Below are 20536 nucleotides of genomic sequence, written 5' to 3' on the forward strand. Positions count from 1 at the left end.
GGGGAGTTTTTTCTTGTCTTCATAGAGTGTCAAGGCTGGGGGGCTGTCAAGAGGCAGGGCCTGTTAAAGCCCATTGCAGCACTTCTTGTGCATACAAGAATATCACGTTACAACTTTGTCACATTCCACTGTTGATGTCATCGCTCTTTTCTGTATTTAATGCCTCATTGGCTCTCACGGCTGATAAATTGTTTTTTTTTTATAAGTGCTGGCACATTAAAGACATCAACATAAGGAGCTGCTGAGGGTGAACTGGCGGGATCGAATTTCAGAAGCAGGTAAGGAGTTGAGATCTGAGTTTCTGTTTTAAATCAAGTTTTGCAGCAACGATTATTTGAAAGAGACAACTGCAATGAGATATTTTATGCTGCTGCACACAGTACTGCAGTGGAGTTGGCTGTTAGTTTGATGGTGGATTTGTAAATTTACAGAATAAAGAGTGTGCTGGTGTTACTGGTAATCATGTAGGCATTGTGACCAACAAGTGCTGATGGCAGGTCATCTGGTGACCAAGAGGTGCGCGTGTGCAAACTTTACAAAGACAAGAAGAGCAAAGGGAAGTGGTGCTTTTGATTTTAGTCTGTTCAAAAGTGTTTCTGTTCTGTTTTTTTATTATTATTATTATTATCCATCCATCCATTTTCCAACCCGCTGAATCCAAACACAGGGTCACGGGGGTCTGCTGGAGCCAATCCCAGCCAACACAGGGCACAAGGCAGGAACCAATCCTGGGCAGGGTGCCAACCCACCGCAGGACAATTATTATTATTATTATTATCATTATTATTATTATTATTATTATTAATTTCTTTAGCATTTTAGCTCCGAGGTGGCAGGGCTCCTGGGGTGGACGAGGTTCACCCTGGGTTCCTCAAGGCTCTGGATGTTGTGGGGCTGTCCTGGTTGGCACGGCTCTGCAACATCACATGGAATTCGGGGGCAGTGCCTCTGGATTGGCAAACCGGGGTGGTGGTCCCCCTTTTTAAGAAGGGTGACCAGAGGATGTGCTCCAACTATAGGGGGAATCACACTCCTCAGCCTCCCCGGCAAGGTCTATGCAGGGATGCTGGAGAACAGAGTTCAGTCAATGGTCGAATCTCGGATTCAAGAGAAACAATGCGGATTCCGTCCCGGCCATGGAACACTGGACCAGCTCTACACCCTGGCCAGGATCCTGGAGGGGGCATGGGAGTTTGCCCAACCAGTCCACATGTGATTTGTGGATTTTGAGAAGGCATTCGACCGTGTCCCTCGAAGCATCCTGTGGGGTGTGCTCCAAGAGTACGGGGTACAAGGCTCGTTGTTACGAGCCATCCAGTCCCTGTACAAGAGAAGCAGGAGCTTGGTCCGCATTGCTGGTAATAAGTCGGACTCGTTTCCTGTTGAGGTTGGACTCCGCCAGGGCTGCCCTTTGTCACCAATTCTGTTCATAAGTTATATGGACAGAATTTCTAGGCACAGCCAAGGAGTGGAGGGGGTCTGGTTTGGTGACCTCAGAATCTCATCTCTGCTATTTGTGGATGACGTGGTTCTGTTGGCTTCATCGGACAGTGACATCCATCTCTCACTGGAGCGGTTCACAACCGAGTGTGAAGCGGATGAGAGTCAGCACCTCTAAGTCCGAGGCCATAGTTCTCAGCTGGAAAAGGGTGGAATGCTCTCTCCGGGTTGGGAGTTCAAGTATCTCAGGGTCTTGTTCACGAGTGAGGGAAGAATGGAAGAATGGAGCGGGAGGTCGGCAGACGGATCGGTACAACATCCGCAGTAATGTGGGCTCTGCATCTGTCTGTCGTGGTGAAGAGAGAGCTGAGCCAAAAGGTGAGGCTGTTGATTTACCAGTCGATCTACGTTCCTACCCTCACCTATAGCCACGAGCTTTGGGTAGTGACCAAAAGAGCAAGATCGCAGATACAAGCTGCTGAAATGAGTTTGTTCTGCAGGGTGGCTGGACTTTCCCTTAGAGATAGGGCGAGGAGATCAGTTATCAGGGAGAGACTCGGAGTAGAGTCGCTGTTCCTCTGCATTGAGAGGAGCCAGCTGAGGTGGTTGGGGCATCTGGTCAGGATGCTCCCTGGATGCCTCCCTGGGTGGGGTGCTCCAGGCATGCCCCACTGGGAGAAGGCCACGGGGCAGACCCAGGACATGCTGGAAGGATTATATCTCCTGTATGGTCAAGATCTTTGGATAAGATGACTGTCCACAAAAGTCTTTTGAAGTTTGTAATGAGTTTGTCAAAACAATGTGGGTCTGTAGTCGGGTTGTCTGTCATTCTGAGAGATGTAAACAATCCTCATACCTGGCCATAAAACTCTTGTCTTTATTCAAGTCATGTTGTAATGTATTCAGTTTTAGCATGAGTTTAACTTCCCATTCTTTTCTCTCTTGCTGTGTTTTGAAGCTGCCCATAAGCCCTGTAACTTTAAAGTCCTTCTCACAGTGTCCATGGCTGTTGAAGTGGGCCACTACAGGAACATCTGTGTTGCCATGTTTAATGTGGCACCTGTGTAAATTCATTCTCTGGCGGAGTGTTTGTCCAGTTTCTCCCACATAGAGTGCAGTGTCAGGACATTTCATGCAGAGAATTAGGTAGACTACATTAGATGATCTGCAGAAAAATGATCCCTTTATGTGATGTTCAAGTCAGCAGTGTGGTATAACTATACGGTCTGGATCATAAATGTGAGCACATGTTTTGCATCTTTTCTGTAGACATGGAGATGTGCCATTTTCTGTTGGTTCACTTATGGAGCTTCGGACAATTAGTTGCTGAAGGTTTAGTGGTTGTCTGTATGCCAGGAGGGGAGGTTCAGGAAATACATTTTTCAGGGTTTGGTCATTGCTTAGTATTGGCTGAAGTTCTTTTATAATTTTTCGAAGTGTTTCAAGATGTGAGTTGTAGGTGACAACAAGGGGGATACAGTTCCTGTTGTCTTTGCTTTTATATTCCAGAAGGTGTCTCTGGGTATGGCAGTAGCTCTTCTTATTTGAGGGTGTGTTGTTTTGGGGGTGTAACCTTGTCTGATGAAATCTTGTCTGAGCTCCTGCAGTTGTTGATCACGGTCTGTCGGGTCTGAGCAAATACGATTGTACCGTATTGCTTGGCTGAAAATAATGGAGCGCCTTATATGCTTGGGGTGGAAGCTATCACTTTTCAGGTAGGTCTGTCTGTCTGTCGGTTTGTGAATAACAGAAGTTACAAGGGCGTTGTCTTTCCGTTGAACAGTGGTGTCAAGGAAGCTGACTTCTGTTTTTGAGTAATTCAGCTTCAGCTTTATGTTGGGGTGAAAAGAATTCTATTCATTATGAAAATGGAGAGAGGTCCTTCTCACTGGCAGTCCAGATTATGAAGATGTCATCTATGTAACGGAGATACAACATTGGTTTTAAGATGCACATTGACATGCCTCCAATTTTGCCATAAATAGGTTTGCATAGTGAGGTGCAAACCGACATCCCATTGCAGTCCCCATTTGTTGCAAGTAGCAATCCTGTCCAAAAGAGAATAGATTATGTGTCAGAGTGAATTTTATCATTTCTATTACTGACTTTGTGGGTAAATCATGTTGTTTGAGGTACATTTCACATGCCAATATGCCATCATCATGGGGGATGTTAGTGTAAAGGGCCTCAACATCCATTGTGGCCAGTAAGGTTCCCTCAGGTAAGGGGCCTAAAGCAGAAGTCAGTGGTGTCCTGGATGTCACTGGTTGTATTACAGGAGAGGGGTTTAAGGACGTGCTCCAGTCAACCTGAAATATTTTCTGTAAAGGAGCCAGTTTCTGAGATTATAGGCCTTCCCGGGTTCCCTTCTTTGTGAATTTTAGGAAGCATGTAGAAGTAACCCATTTTGGGGTTCTCGGGAATTAAACTGTTTACATAAACAACTGCAGGAGCTCAGACAAGATTTCATCAGACAACGTTACACCCCCAAAACAACAGACACTCAAATAAGAAGAGCTACTGCCATACCCAGAGACACCTTCTGGAATATAAAAACAAAGACAACAAGAACCACATCCCCCTTGTTGTCTCCTACAACCCACATCTTGAAACACTTCGAAAAATTATAAAAGAACTTCAGCCAATACTAAACAATGAGCAAACACTGAAAAATGTATTTCCTGAACCTCCCCTCCTGGCATACAGACAACCACTAAACCTTCAGCAACTAATTGTCCGAAGCTCCATAAGTGAACCAACAGAAAATGGCACATCTCCATGTCTACAGAAAAGATGCAAAACATGTGCTTACATTTATGATCCAGACCGTATAGTTATACCACACTGCCGACTTGAACATCACATAAAGGGATCATTTTCCTGCAGATCATCTAATGTAGTCTACCTAATTCTCTGCATGAAATGTCCTGACACTGCACTCTATGTGGGAGAAACTGGACAAACACTCCGCCAGAGAATGAATTTACACAGGTGCCACATTAAACATGGCAACACAGATGTTCCTGTAGCGGCCCACTTCAACAGCCATGGACACTGTGAGAAGGACTTTAAAGTCACAGGGCTTATGGGCAACTTCAAAACACAGCAAGAGAGAAAAGAATGGGAAGTTAAACTCATGCTAAAATTGAATACATTACAACATGGCTTGAATAAAGACAAGAGTTTAATGGCCAGGTATGAGGATTGTTTACATCTCTCAGAATGACAGACAACCCGACTACAGACCCACATTGTTTTGACAAACTCATTACAAACTTCAAAAGACTTTGGTGGACAGTCATCTTATCCAAAGATCTTGACCATACATTGTTCTTCTCTCTCTGGTTAAATTAACCCTAGCCTGAATGAATCTATTAATTTTTTACATTTCTAATTTCTCATTTAAAGATTTACCAATGTTATTTAATGTCCTAGAGTGTGTATATAAACACAGGGAACTCCAGTTTCTGTGTAACATCTCGCCTGAAGAAGGGGCCTGAGTTGCCTCGAAAGCTTGCATATTGTAATCTTTTTAGTTAGCCAATAAAAGGGGTCATTTTGCTTGGCTTTTCTCTACATTCATAATGGCTAACATGGTACAACACCCAAGTACTACAAGAATCATTAGAAAGTGCAAACATCAAAAGCAATAGAGATGATAAAAACCAAGCAAGAGAGAGTCGCCCTACTACTACAACCATATAATTATACCTGCAACTAGACAACTAGATTGAGACACGCACTTCAGTTTCCTGAATTCGTTGTCAGTACAAGAGCAGCTGTCCCATAGAAGGGAAAGTAAGCCGTGTGATGGTCGCCAGGAATGGGCTGGCGTCCTGCCGGGATGGTTTAAAGTTCCTTACCTGGCCAGGAGGCAAGTATAATGGAAGGACAGTTGGAGACCACTTGCATGGACTATTTGCTCCCCTAACACAATAGGTGTCTGCATGGATACCTGCAGGGCATGCTGGGAATTGTAGCCTAATAACACAGCCCTGTGGTGTTTCATGGGTGCCACCAGGGGGGGCTGCAGGGACAAATCATCCCCTTTTCAAGTGTAGCAATGGTACCATTGGAAGGACTCCATTTCCCAGCAGCCCCAAAGGGGATTGCCCTCATTGGATGTCTGAAACGGGCACAGGGGCTGCTGGGGACAAGAAGGGCCAGCAGAAAACTTGAAAAGGGGCAGGTGAAGCAGCAAGAAGAAGGTCTGTGCTTCTGTGTGTCCTGTGTGTCCCATTCCACGTAACCACTGTGAAGTCATTTGTACCCAGGATCGTGTCTTGCTAGGATGAACAGACTGTCTCATGCCTGCCTGTCGTGTGTATTGTGGTGGAACAGTCGTTGTGTGTCCGCAACTCTCACCCCTCACTGCTCAGAACTACTGGTAGGACTGTTTAATTCATTTATTATGGAAGCTGTTCCCGGGATTATCATGTAACAGTGATAAGGATGTTGCTGTGAGTGTTTATTGTCAGGGTTGATTGTTGTGTGTAATATTTGTATCGCCGAAGGGGAAGGGGAGGTTGTCTGATTTTTATTCTTAATATTTGATTTTACAATTAATATAGTTCAGACATTTGTTTAGTTTGTGTCTCTGTCTGTGAGTGTGTGTGAGTCGGGCCAAGGCTGAGTGCACTCCTGATATCCCCACCGAAAAAATAAATAAATCAGCGTCCTATTGTCGGTGTGAACCTGAGCGGCACCGGACTGCTACACAAGGAACCTTCGCCTGTCCCGGAGGTCCCTCCTACCTGTAGTAGGGTCACACAGGAAGTGCTCCCGGGTCTGGCATCAATGACACCACCCAGCCTCATCCAGGTGAGTGAGAGTCATGTGAGTGTGGATGGAGGAGGAAAAAGAAAGGAAGAAAAGTCGAGAAAGTAAGAGGGATTGTGCCTGCGTGGTAGTAGGACATCACCCATACCTGCAGGTATCTGTTAAAGTCAGTCATTAAGTGAACTGACACTTGGGTTCATGTTGGTCAGTTGAAGGGTTTGGGGGCTTCCTGGCACCCCCTACATCTAAATATGAGAAAATGGGACTCAGTTGAATTAGCCAAAGGGAGCTCCTTCCACAGTTTAAGAGTGAGAAACTATGTCCAGTCGCCTTTTAATTTTAGTAAAGCCATAGAAATCAATGCTGCTGTTGTTTAATGTATTTGTATAGATTTGAAGCCACTAAAGGTTAATCATGAACGTGTGTTGAACAGTCAGAAGTGAACGACTTATTAAAGTGGAGTAAAATCCTCAAAATGAGCGACAACACCAAGTCGTGGCCCTCAGTTTGCATTAAATGGTGGTGATGAGTGTGACGAGGCTGCCTTCATCGTATTTAGTGAAAGTGAGCGTTTGTCTGTTTGCGAGGCGGAGTGCCTGAGGCCTTTAGTTCTAATCACACAGAATCTTCTTTGTGCCCTTTGCTTTGAGTTCACTCTTTTGTCTTTTTATGCCCTAAATTGTTAAGACGACTCTCCCTTAATTGTTTCATTTGCAATCTGCAGTAACGGCTGACTTGTTGCTAATCCTGTTGAAGCTGAAATTGCAAAACAAAGTTGTAGATGTGGCTCCTTTTTATGTTTTGCTTTCAGATTCCCCTCAAGCCACATTTATAGCATTTACTATTACTTGTTTTCTTTTTTGGAAAAAGGATGAAAAGAAAAATTAAACACTGGAAGTAACTGAACTTGAACAGCATGACAGTAACATGTTAGAGCAGGCTGCTTGTTTGACAAAACATGGAAACACGGTGACTGGTTGTCTAAAGGGTTTTGAAGATTCTACTGGTGATCCGCGTGAATTCATCCAACCTCAAATTTAAAGTCTGTTGAGTTGAGTCTTCAGCAGTGCGTAACGCATACAGAACTGCCAACCAATTATATAACTTCTGATTTTTATCCATCCATCCATCCATTATCCAACCCGCTGAATCCGAACACAGGGTCACGGGGGTCTGCTGGAGCCAATCCCAGCCAACACAGGGCACAAGGCAGGAACCAATCACAGGCAGGGTGCCAACCTACTGCAGGACACACACAAACACACCAAGCACACACTAGGGCCAATTTAGAATCACCAATCCACCTAAAATGCATGTCTTTGGACTGTGGGAGGAAACCGGAGCGCCCGGAGGAAACCCACGCAGACATGGGGAGAACATGCAAACTCCACGCAGGGAGGACCCGGGAAGCGAACCTGGGTCTCCTAACTGCGAGGCAGCAGCGCTACCCACTGCACCACTGTGCCGCCCTTCTGATTTTTAATTAAATTTAAATTAAGATAATTGTCACTTATCTATTGCTACCTAAAGTAAAGCAGTTAGTCGATGGTGTAACTGAAGGAGTATCATTTGGCTTAATTCATAAATGTGCCCGAGTGTCATCATCAAACAAGTGGACGTTAATGTTGTGTTTATGAGTCACGTCACATAATGGTGACAATGAAGATAATGAAGTAAAAGATCTGCTCTTAAATAAGTACAAGTATAACTACTGGTGCTGTAGTGCAATCTGTGCTTTGTATTCACTTGAAGTCGCTGCATGTTAGCATTAAACGTGGTCAAGTGCTGCGTGCGGGCGATACAGAAGTGAATTGAAGTGACCTGAGTAAGGGGCCTCCTGAACACTGAAGTGCTGTCGGAGGGGCGCCCTCTTCTTCATCATCTACGTCTTTATCACGTCCACTCTGTTAGCAGACAAAGCTTTGTGTGCCATCAGGAGGGCAGTGGCCACCGTATCCTACAAGTAACACGTGGTGTGGTGGCACTGCGGTACATCCGCTCCATCTGTAGTCTAGGTCATTACTAAAGACATTCATGCAGTATTGACTGCCAGTACTACAGTAGGTGGAATTGTGTCTGCCATTTCAGATTTCTTATCTTTCTTCATAAAACTGATTTTTTATTTGTATCTTCACCTGTTAATCTACAGCTGTCATCAGAATGTGTCTTGTTCTTTTATAAATGTTGGCTCTTTCCATGTAAAGTTGCAGCCATTAACCCTAATGTCCTACTTTACGACTTTGTCATTTGAGACAGACATATGTGATCATTTCCTCGTGACTCTGATTCCTTGGGTTTTGAGAGCAGCAGCTCAGTGCTTGAAGTTTGCTCTTTGGTTGAATTGTCGTGTATCAGATGCTTCATATCACCCCTCGCTCGACTAATATGTCATTGAAAAGTAATAATGTCAGGCAAAGAGGAGAAAGATGCTGACTAAACAGCAATCTGGATGCACTTCCACCACTGGAGAAGCTTAAGCTGAAGGAGTTTTTTCACATGTAATGTATAGTTCTCTACTGTCTCATAAATATTAATATATTTTTCCATGCTCAGGTTTCAGGTTCTATGAATGTCAAATCCTGGAAAGCTGTCCTTTAGGAGCCTGCAGCTTTGGTTCTGAAGTCAGCAATTATCTTATCGTGAAGGAACACATGAACGGTAAATGACTGATCAATATTAAAGTGTGACGTCTGGACAGATACCTGTGACAGTGTCCTCCCTGTACTCTTCCCTGCTCCCCTGCACATGCTCAGTCAGTCTTTTCAGCTGCTTTGGTTTGTCTTCATGTTTTCTAAGCTACTTACATGGCACTTAGTCTTTTCTTTTCTTTTTTTAAGGTACACATGGCGCACATTTGGAGAACACTCTCTTTTTTTGTCTTTTTATTACCAGCAGTTCATGTCCAAGGTGAGTGATGAATGTAATTATATTAAAACGAATCTGCTAAGTGGCTATGGGTATCTGGCGCCTGAGGAGCTCCATAAGCTGCTAACCCAATTCAGGTATTGCAGGTGACCTCAAAACACACGGTAGCGCTGATGATGAATCACAACCTGGACGGCCATTTATGTCATTCCTGACGGTGTCCGCTCTTGTAGGAAGTGGTCATCATATACGGTGTCTGAATGGTCTGCTGGTGATAGACTGGGCTTTATAACCATTGACTGCCATAGATCAGTTTCCAATATCCCAAATTCACATTCAATGTTGAAAAAAGTGTTGCACCATACAGAAATTCTTAAATGTCAGTTGATAAGGCTGATAAGGCATCATGGTAGTCCTTATCATTTATGTCAATGAACCTCTGAGATTAGGAGTGACACTAAGTGGCAGTCACCTTGGCCACGTCCATCTTCAGTAGCCTGGAGCTTGAGCTTCCCCTGTAGGACAGAAGCAGGTCCAGATCTCCTTGTCATTGACTCTTACCTCAAGTGAGATCAGTCGTCATCCATCAGGAAATAACAAATCACAACGTGCCCACGAGTTAATGTTTTTATGAGACGGAAAAATCATCAGCTTTGACAAATGCACTCTTATAAAAATGAAAAGATAAATGTTTAGAAGAGTTGTGAAAAATAATTAATCTGTGTGAACTCTGAAATCTGGAAAAAGTGATCTCACATTACAATTAAAGTGCTAACCTGTTCAACTGGTCCGACTCTGGCACGTTGCTCATTTCCTTGAACTTGTTTAATTCCCAGTCTTTCTCCTTTAGTTGCCTCCTGTCATGTTGTTTTGTCGAATCCACATTGTAGGTTTTAGTTAAGTGAATGTGAAACCAGGTGACAACTTTTAACAGGGTGACACCTGCTGTTGGATAATTTTGTTCATTTAATGACATAAATGTATTTATTCAGGTGCCCTAATGTTAGATTTTTGCTTCAGACCTGAACATCCTTGATATCAAATGTTTGCAATAATAGAAGAAATCTGGAAATGAAACGAATTAATGGCAAGGTCTACTTTACAGTCATAGACTTAGGAGAAGCATTTGATCGAGAGTCAACGTACATCTGGGCAAATTCAGCGGTACAAAGAGAAAGTGGAGAAATGGAGAGTTTGAATTAAATGATGATTGGCATCATCACGCAGAACATGAGATTCTGTACTGGTGATGGAGATACTAAGAAAGAAGCATCAGAAATCAATAGATAAGGATTAGGGTTAGAACAGTTAGCCAATGATTTAACCATAAAGGCAAATTTGGATAATGAACTACAGAGAAGAGTGTAACATTTCCAAAAAGTCTTGAAACCCAAAAGGTTAAAAGTAAATTATGATAGGCTGTGAAGAAGGGGATGAAAGAATAAGAGTCACAAGCAGAAGAAACGTAGACGTAAAAACAAGTGAAACACGACAAATATCTGGACTCAGTGTTCAAGGCTAAAGGGTTTTGTGAGAGTTAGCGTAAAATAGATAAAATAACAGGAAGTGGGAGGAGATAAAAAATAACCAGATATTGTCAGGAACACTCAAGTGTGAGTTGTGAAAGTGAGAAGCCCAACCAGTGTGGCTGTATGACTGAGAAATTTGGGCCACCTAAAAGCAGAAAGACGAGCTCCTCATTCAGCAGAAATACATAGGTGAGATGGCTGCTAGGGGTCTCCTTAAGAAAAAGAAAAGCAAATAAGGAAAGCCACACCATGGCAAGGGTCATGTGTGTTATGGAGAAAGTTATGGAAAGTTATGGCAGGGAGAACAACTCATCTGGAAAAGCAGAATAGCTGTCAGTAGAAATAAAGGGGGTCAAGAGGAAGGCAGAGGCTTAGGTGGCGAGACATTGGTGGCAAAAGATTGGGAGGTGAAGGATCTGAGGGCAGAGGTCTCTGCAGGGAGGGTTAATTGGAGACAAAGAATCTGGATGATCTGTCAGTAACAGAAGGGAAAGTGGCATCAAGTGAGGAGGAAATACTTTCTGCACATCAGGGTGTAAACTCAACAATTAACTGAAATGGAGCCACGTTGGACATCTGCATTTAATTCTTCCATATTATATTGTTGGATAAGTTGCAGATAATACAGTTGTGGCCAAAAGTTTTGAGAATGACACAAGTATTGGTTTGCTGCTTCAGTGTTTTTAGATCTTTGTGTCAGATATTTCTGTGGTCTACTGAAGTAGAATTACAAGCAGTTCAGAAGTTTCAAAGGCTTTTATTGACAATGACATGAAGTTTATGCACAGAGTCCATATTTGCAGTGTTGGCCCTTCTTTCTTGTTCAAGACCTCTTCATTTCGCCCTGGCAAGCTGTCCATCAACTTCTGGCCCAAATCCCGACTGATGGCAGCCGCCCCTTCTTCCATAATCAGAATTGGTGGGTTGTTGTTTGTCCACCTGCCTCTTGAGGAATGACCACAACTTCTAAATGGGATGAAGGACTGGGGAGTTTCCTGGCCATGGACCCCAAATTTTTTGTTCTCTGAGCCACTTAGTTCTCACTTTTGCCTTATGGCCCAGTGCTCCATCATGTTCACCACCAAACTATTCTTGGATGGTTGGCAGAAGTTGTTCTCAGAGGATGTTTTGGTCCCATTCTTTATTCATAGCTGAGTTCTTAGGCCAAATTGTGAGTGAGCCCTGCACTCCCTTGGCTGAGAAGCAACACCTCATGACATGAATGGTCTCAGGATGCTTTACTGTTGGCACAGTGACACAGAACTGATGATAGTGCTGCTCACCTTTTCTTTTTTTCGGATGCCCCAAACAATCAGAAAGGGGATTCATCAGAGAAAAAGACTTTAGCCCAGCAGTCCTCAGCAGTCCAATCCCAGAATATCAGTCTCCCTGATGTTTTTCTTGCTGGCTTCTTTGCTGCCCTTCTTGACACCCACCAGGCCGTCCTCCAAAAGTCTTCGCCTCACTCACACCTGCCTGCTGCCCTGCCATTCCTGAGCAAGCTCTGCCCTGGTGGTGCCCACAGCTGAGTCCACTTTAGGAGATGGTCCTGGTGCTTGCTGGACTTTCTTGGGCGCCCTGAAGCCTTCTTCACAACAATTGCACCTCTCTATTCTAACTCTATTAGCATAATAGAATGATTATCTTGCATTGTCCCATTTGACACTCTCACATGTGTTAACGAGAGGATCACTGAAATGATGTCAGCAGGTCCTTTACTAGCACGACTGATATGCAGTGGAAATGGTTTTTTTGGGATGAAGTTCATTTTCATGGCAAAGAAGGACTTTGAAATGAATTGCCATTCATCTGATGACTCCTCAGAACATTCTGGAGTAGATGCCAATTACCATCATAAAAACTGAGGCAGCAAACTTTGTGAAAATTAATATTTGTGTCATTCTCAAAACTTTTGGCCACGGCTGTATATACAAAATGCTAACTGACATAATTTAAATGTTTAGTTCAGATGTCATAGACCCTAATGTGTCGGCCCTGACAAGAACAAAATCCCAGCTGCTTTACCCAGTTAAATGAAAGAAACCTGCACTTAACAGACAGGACGACTATCGGTCAACATTTGTGCTTGAAAAATATAAAACTAAAGGGCAGAGTGGCATATTAATATTAATTTAGCAGAAATTATGATCACAGAACTGGTAAACATATTAGGAGTAACATATCAAGGCTTGTTGTGTTTATTAGAAAATGCTTCTGTCTTTTGGCTTTATATATATTGAAAACATAACTCCACATACACCCACACACATGTGTTTATATAATATATATAAATATATATATATATATAGTCACAGATGGCTGGGGTTCTGACCTGGCCGGGACACCTAGAAGGACCGGAAGGTGACCTTTATGTATTCCGGGTCATGAGGGTGCAACCGCCCTGGACTATGAAAAGACCACGGGAGAAGCGTAAAAAAGTTTTAACTCATTGGGACCCGTGGCCACCACCAGGGGGCGCCTTAAGCCTCATTGAACCTGGAAATAGCTACTTCCGCCACACTCGGCAAGATGGCAGAAGAGCCCTCCAGAGACGCCTGGAGTGCTTCTGGTGCAAAGGGCAGCATTTCCGCCACACCAGGAAGTGCTGCCGGAAGGATGTCATCAGACACCTGGAGCACATTCGGGTGGGAATAAAAGGGGTCTCCTTCCTACAATCGAACAGCTTGAGTCGGAAGTTGGAGCAGGACAAAGCTCCCGGGAGGAGATGAAAGGTGGCCAAGGACTGGGAGAGAGAAGTCTGAGCAAGGGGTGATTAGTGCTGAGTGCATTGTGTTTGTGTTTGGAACTGTATTCCTCTGTTTATTTATATTTAATAGACGTGTGTGATTTATAAAGATGTGGTTTCCGACTGGTGGTGTCCGGGCAAGTCTCACTATATATATATATATATATATATATATATATATATATATATATATATAGTGGCCACCAGAGGGCACCCCAGCCGCCCAGCCCCGACACAGACAGATGCAGACACAAGCCTTTCCACACAACACACCTTTATTATAATGGGGAAGTGCTTTTCTTTCGCTCAAACACCAAAGTACAATGTAACACAGTCCTTTCTTTTCTTCCTTTTCTCTTCCTCATTCCACTTCCACTCCTCCTCTGGCAAGCTTCGTCCTCCTCCTCCCGACTCTGGGTCTCATTACTCCTCCAGGTGGCTCATTAGCTGGCTCTGGACTCATTGCCTGGTGTGGTGAAAGTTTACTGTAGCACAGCTCCCTCTGGTGGCATCCATGGGACCCAGCAGGGCTGCAGTGAACTCCCATGAAACCCTGCGGGAATCTGAGGTGCCAATGCAACCCAGGGGGACTGCCATCTAGCGTTCCAGGGGAAGTAGTGTCTTGGGCATATCTGCTCCCCAGGGCCTTCCAATGTATCGGCCTCCTGGCCTGCAAAGGGTCACGCCTGTCTGTCACAATCTATATATATATATATACTTAGTCTTGTAGTTAGCATGCGGGTAGACTTTGCATTAAAGTTTACTTTTAATTCAATAATTTGTTTGTCTTCTATGGGAAGGTCTGTTTTAATGAGCCACTCTTGTAGCTTTGCCTTTTGAAGAAGCCTTCACTGTTTCAGCATTTCTTTGAGACTGATGTTTCAATTTCAAATCTTAGAAGTAAAGAAGTAAACAAGAAAAGCCATCTACGGGATGGTTAAATCCATTGTCCTCTGACTCGTGTTGTTTTTCAGGACTGATGGTTGCACTGATTTATTCCGGTTTGTGATTTATGTCGTCTATTGCATTAAACTTATTTCAGCAGCTCCCTCTTTTAGATCCCATGGCTCCACTTGCAAGCTGTGAACCCCTAACTGTTGTCCCTTCCTGGAATACTCTGCCTTCCCTTTGAGCATAGGCGGCCCTAAAAAATCTGACTTTGACCAGCTAGACTTCAAATACTTGACAATATGTGTAGGTAGTAAATAATGAGAATTACAAATACAATCCAGTCTTGATGACTGATGTACATTAGACTTGTGTTAATCTCACACATCACCACAGATTTGCTTTTTGGGTAAGAGGTGACTCTGAACTGACATGGAGTGAGTGAGTGAGTGGTCCTACATTGGTCCGTGCCCCATCCTTTTATCTGATGCTAATTCGGCTGATGTTGTCGGCTTGGTACCCTAAATCATTTTAATTGGGTCTGATAACATTTGAATTTATTTATTGCACCTGTCATGCACCTCACAACACACATTTGAGGGACTTTGACTTACCTGAACAATTCACTGTGTAAAATAAACATAGGGACACTGTCAAAGGGTTGGGGGAATTCCCCATACAGTGGAACCTCGGTTCATGACCATAATTCGTTCCAAAACTCGTTTTAAGCAGAGGGAAAAAATGAACATTTGCAAAATCCGTAACGCTGCTTTCAGTAAGTACAATGCACACGCGTTTAATTTGTCAGCCACTTTTTGCCAGCCGTCTTTTCTGGTTTGGGCTGCTTTTGCAGTGTTACCGCTTGTGCATATTAAATCTTGAAATCCTTTGAGTAACTAATTAACTAACTAACACCCACCCAGCTTGTGAGAAAAAAATGTGCCCGTTCTGTCATCATTTTGTTGCAGCCTATCAAAGACTTGCTGATCATGTTTTCTAGACTCAATATACAGTGGAACCTCGGTTCACAACCATAATTCGTTCCAAACCTCTGGTCGTAAACCGATTTGGTCGTGAACCGAAGTAATTTCCCCCATAGGATTGTATGTCAATACAATTAATCCGTTCCAGACTGTACGAACTGTATGTAAATATATATTTTTTTAGTTTTTAAGCACAAATATAGTTAATTAGACCATAGAATGCACAGCGTAATAGTAAACTAAATGTAAAAACATTGAATAACACTGAGAAAACCTTGAACAACAGAGAAAACTAACACTGCAATAGTTCGCGCTATAGTGCTATGAACTCCATCCATCCATTTTCCAACCCGCTGAATCCGAACACAGGGTCATGGGGGTCTGCTGGAGCCAATCCCAGCCAACACAGGGCACAAGGCAGGGAACCAATCCCGGGCAGGGTGCCAACCCACCGCAGGACACACACAAACACACCCATACACCAAGCACACACTAGGACCAATTTAGAATCGCCAATCCACCTAACCTGCATGTCTCTGGACTGTGGGAGGAAACCGGAGCGCCCGGAGGAAACCCACGCAGACACGGGGAGAACATGCAAACTCCACGCAGGGAGGACCCGGGAAGCGAACCCAGGTCCCCTGGTCTCCCAACGCTACCCACTGTGCCACCGTGCCGCCCAGTGCTATGAACTGCTCGCTAAAAACACTTTTTTTTTTAATGAGTTTTAAGCACAGGGAAAAAATGAACATTTGAAAAATCCGTAATTTAATAAACCACCAAGAAAAATAGCATTGCAACAATCGCTGTAAACAGAACTGAAAACAAAAACAAGCCTTCTCTACCTTATTGGTCCAGCCCTCCCTCTCTCCCTCGCTCGCTCGCTCTTTTATGTGTGTGTGTGTCTCTCTCGCGCGCCTGTGTGTGTGTGTGTGGAGCCTGGAGTGCCTGTGTGTGTGTGTGTGCGTGTGTCTCTCTCTCTCGCTCGCCTGTGTGTGTCGCACTCTCTCTCTCGCTCGCTCGCTGCACAGGAAATGCACATGAAGACACTGTACACGTACAAACCAAAAGGGAAACTGGCTTGTTCGTATACCGAGTGTGTGGTCGTGAACCGAGGCAAAAGTTTGGCGAACTTTTTGGTCGTAAACCGATTTGTACGTGTACTGAGAAGTTCGTGAACCGAGGTTCCACTGTATACTGTTGCACACAAAAAACAATGACGTCTTTACAGACAGAGTTCAAGAAAAAAACGAACCGTCACAGAAAGAACTGAGGGTAGTATATAGAGGTGGGTCTGCAGGAAGTGATGTGCAGGAAGAGGCGTGATCTTGAGGGTTGGAACCAGAAGTCATGTTATTGGGTGGTTTCTTCAATGCTGCCGGGAGAAAGGAAAGAAGAGTTAGAGGGCAGTGCCAGCACCCGGTTCAGCGGGTAACTGCATCTCTTTGAGCCTGTAAACCGTCTCCCAAGCGCACGTGTGTGACAACTGTCATATCAACATCTGCGACAAAATTCTGAGCTGGCAAAAATTATGATAGGTGTTAATTTCCATTTTTGTTATCCACAATTACATATTTTACCTTTCCAAATCCTATTTAGATATACCTCTAAGTTCGTCATTTATAGTACACTGTATATTTAATTCAAACAGATCAACGCTCTTTGCAATTCAAATTTTGATAGTAAAACTGTAACTAAAAATTCTTTAACTGAAGACTACGACGTTTCACTGGTCAGAATACACAATTTTAAAATGAAAACAGTAATTAGCATGAATACAACAAGAATGAGGGGTGTTTTTTCATGTGTGCCATGTGGCCTTCATTTTTTGATGTTAATTTATTGAGCTGAATAGTCTTCTCGTAATACAAGCTGTGTCTTAATTTAGGACTTCATGTTTCAGTACACTGAGCTTGAATGTCAAATGAAAACAAATTGTAGAGATATTCATGCAAGCAGCTCCAAAATTCCGGCACCACAGTGCTGCTGGTCATCTGCTGTGGAATGCACATTGAAGAGCATGTGAACATGGACTTGGCCGACCTGTCCACTGGTACTGTGAGTGCTGTGCAGAGTGGAGGCAGGACCTCTGTGTTTTTCCCAGTTGATTCTGGGGTTCGTCAGGGGTGTGTTCTTGTTCCTATTCTGTTCAATGCTTGTATGGACTGGGTGTTCGGCAAGGTCATGGGGTCCAGTGGATGTGTGGCATCTGTTGGTGAAGAAAGATTCACGGATCTTGACTTTGCTGACGATGCTGTGATCTTCGTGGAGTCAATGGAGGCTCTGATTGGGTCGCTCGAGAGACTAAGTGAGGAGTCCGAGTGTCTGGGCTTGCGAGTGTCCTGATAAAAACCAACATCCAGGCCTTTAATGACCTCTTGGGCACGGCCATCAGCAGTGTGTCTGTTTTGCGGAGAGAGTTTACTTACCTTGGCAGTGACATTCATGTCTCTGGTGACTCTTCCTATGAAGTCAGTAGATGGACTGTCAGAGCATGGGGGGTCATGAGGTCCCTGGAAAGGGGTGTGTGGCGCTCCCGATATCTATGCAAAAGGACGAAGGTCCAAATCTTTAGAGTCCTGGTGCTTCCAGTTTGTGAGACATGGACACTATCCATTGACCTGAAACTGGAGACTGGACTCCTTTGGTACTGTGTCTCTTCGGAGAATCCTTGGGTACCATTGGTTTGACTTTGTGTTGCTCATGGAGTCCTGAATGAGGCACATGACCTGCATTGTGAGGGAGCGTCAGTTACGGCACTACGGCCATGTGGTGCAATTTCCAGAGGGTGACCCCAGCTTGCAGGACCTTCATTGTTGAGGACCCAAGCAGCTGGTAAAGGCCAAGGGGGCACCCACATAAAGCCTAGATAGAGGTCATTTTCGGAGGTTAGGACTGGACCACGTGTTTGCTTGGGGGGCTGCCAACCGGGATCCTGAGCTGTTTCATTGTATGGTGGGTGCGGCAACGTGCTGTACCAGTGCAGGCTCCCCAACTTGACCTGACCTGACCTGAACATGGACTTGAACATCTCATTCAAGTCCCATAATCCTCCAATGACCAGGCATGTTATGCTATGCTTGGCAACTGATGGTCAGAGGTCACATGGAAAAACAATGAGAATTTCTACCTATGTGAAAAGCCAGCACTTTACTTCATCAGCATCCACCATTAGCACAGCAGTCAACTGGAAAGGCAAATCAGAAATTAATTTTAAAAACTAGGGGGCTCCCCCCCCCGTTTGCTTTGCTCGCCCACCCCCAGGTTTGGTTTACCGGATATACAATTTAAAGAGATTGTTATTTTCATGGGAATTGTTACATATGCATTATTTTCATCTTTTACTTTTGTAAAAACAATACTTCTCCTTTATTTCCGGCCCCACGCGTGGTTTCATCTTTCTTGCAGGACGTATAACGCTGCTCGTGTTGTAAGGGATGGGCAGCTGAACACACGCTAAGGAGAAGCAGTTGGATCATCTTCTGTTTTGCTGCTGCTGGTGAGCTGTGTGTTCTGCTTGTCGCATCTCGTTGTTTTAAGAACCCGGAGCACAAGATGTCTGTCTGCAAAAAGCATTTCCAGCAACTGCTTGGTTAGATGTCTGTGAAGTTGTTTTAAATGTTGTCTCACTGCCTTGTCTTGTGTGATGTTAAATTGAGAAGATCACGTCTCATCTCCCTAGTCTCCCTCCCAGGGTTTTTTTTATAATAGAGAGATACAAACAACTAAGTGGCACAAAAAACATAACAACATGCCAACTTCACACAAAGTGTTACCAAATCAGAGTTCTTTGATGTGACTCTGGTTCAAAGTGAACGGAGTCTGCAGAAACATCACGTCAGCTTGACACAGAGGAGAATGAATGGGACCAGGGAGTCAGGTCAGTCGTGTCCAGCAAGTCCAGCAGGGCTGCACTGACACTTGGTTAAACTCTGAAGGTCAGCAGTGATGAGGACAGCAGCAGAGGGAGAGATCAGCCATCAGTGGTATGGAGGAGGTCATTCACAGAAGAACTGGGTCATCACTCACAAAAGCCCTGCAACCTCTGTAATCTGCGGTCAACTTTCATCCCCAGTTGCTGTTGGTGTGGGGTCTGCATGTTTTTTCATGTGAGTGGCCTGTAGGACGGATTGACACTGCATCTTGGGTTGCTATGGGCCTTCCCCCATATAATACTGTTATAGCTTTCCACAACCTCTTAATTGGATCTGACAGGTTTATGTCGTGTTAGTTTGATGGGCCACTTGTGCAGGAATGTCCAGCTGGCATGAGGTTACCTGGACCAAGGGTACAACCAGCTTGACAAAAGGCAAAGCATGGTCCTCAGAAAAAGACAGACCTACACTTGTGGCAGAAGAAGTCCGACATATGCATATGTGGAAAAACTGTGGCCAATAGGGGGGATGAGAGACACAAGTGTGCTGAGAGTTCTGGAAGGTCTAAAGATGGGGGGGCACCAAAGTATGTGGGACGGAAAAGGAGCCCGGATGAAGGATGGAAGTGTTAATGAAGATGTTAGATAGATAGATAGATAGATAGATAGATAGATAGATAGATAGATAGATAGATAGATAGATAGATAGATAGATAGATAGATAGATAGATAGATAGATAGATAGATAGATGTGAAAGGCACTATATGATAGATAGATAGATAGATAGATAGATAGATAGATAGATAGATAGATAGATAGATAGATAGATAGATAGATAGATAGATAGATAGATAGATAGATAGATGTGAAAGGCACTATATGATAGATAGATAGATAGATAGATAGATAGATAGATAGATAGATAGATAGATAGATAGATAGATAGATAGATAGATAGATAAGGCACTATATAATAGATAGATAGATAGATAGATAGATAGATAGATAGATAGATAGATAGATAGATAGATAGATAGATAGATAGATAGATAAGGCACTATATAATAGATAGATAGATAGATAGATAGATAGATAGATAGATAGATAGATAGATAGATAGATAGATAGATAGATAGATAGATAGATAGATAGATAGATAGATAGATGTGAAAGGCACTATATGATAGATAGATAGATAGATAGATAGATAGATAGATAGATAGATAGATAGATAGATAGATAGATAGATAGATAGATAGATAGATAGATAGATGTGAAAGGCACTATATGATAGATAGATAGATAGATAGATAGATAGATAGATAGATAGATAGATAGATAGATAGATAGATAGATAGATAGATAGATAGATAGATAGATAGATAGATAGATAGATAGATAGATAGATAGATAGATAGATAGATAGATAGA

The 20536-nt window shown here is 43.5% G+C and overlaps 1 protein-coding gene across 3 annotated transcripts in view; it reads left to right on the forward strand.

The window, feature by feature from the left end:
* Nucleotides 1-226: 226 nt before the first annotated feature.
* LOC114641383 (butyrophilin-like protein 8) overlaps nt 227-20536 on the forward strand; it is a 42709-nt gene continuing 22399 nt past the window's right edge. The window contains exons 1-4 of one of the 3 annotated variants that reach the window (XM_051926004.1): nt 237-278; nt 432-563; nt 8780-8877; nt 9057-9126. In XM_051926004.1, the coding sequence (XP_051781964.1) occupies nt 9063-9126 (64 nt within the window). In that variant the 5' untranslated portion in view covers nt 237-278; nt 432-563; nt 8780-8877; nt 9057-9062. Of the gene's footprint in view, nt 279-431; nt 564-7694; nt 8878-9056; nt 9127-20536 lie in introns of those variants that run through there. The other 2 variants (XM_028790440.2, XM_051926003.1) reach the window with 2 other exon arrangements.

Source organism: Erpetoichthys calabaricus, chromosome 4 (genome assembly GCF_900747795.2).
Source record: "Erpetoichthys calabaricus chromosome 4, fErpCal1.3, whole genome shotgun sequence".
NCBI lineage: Eukaryota > Metazoa > Chordata > Cladistia > Polypteriformes > Polypteridae > Erpetoichthys > Erpetoichthys calabaricus.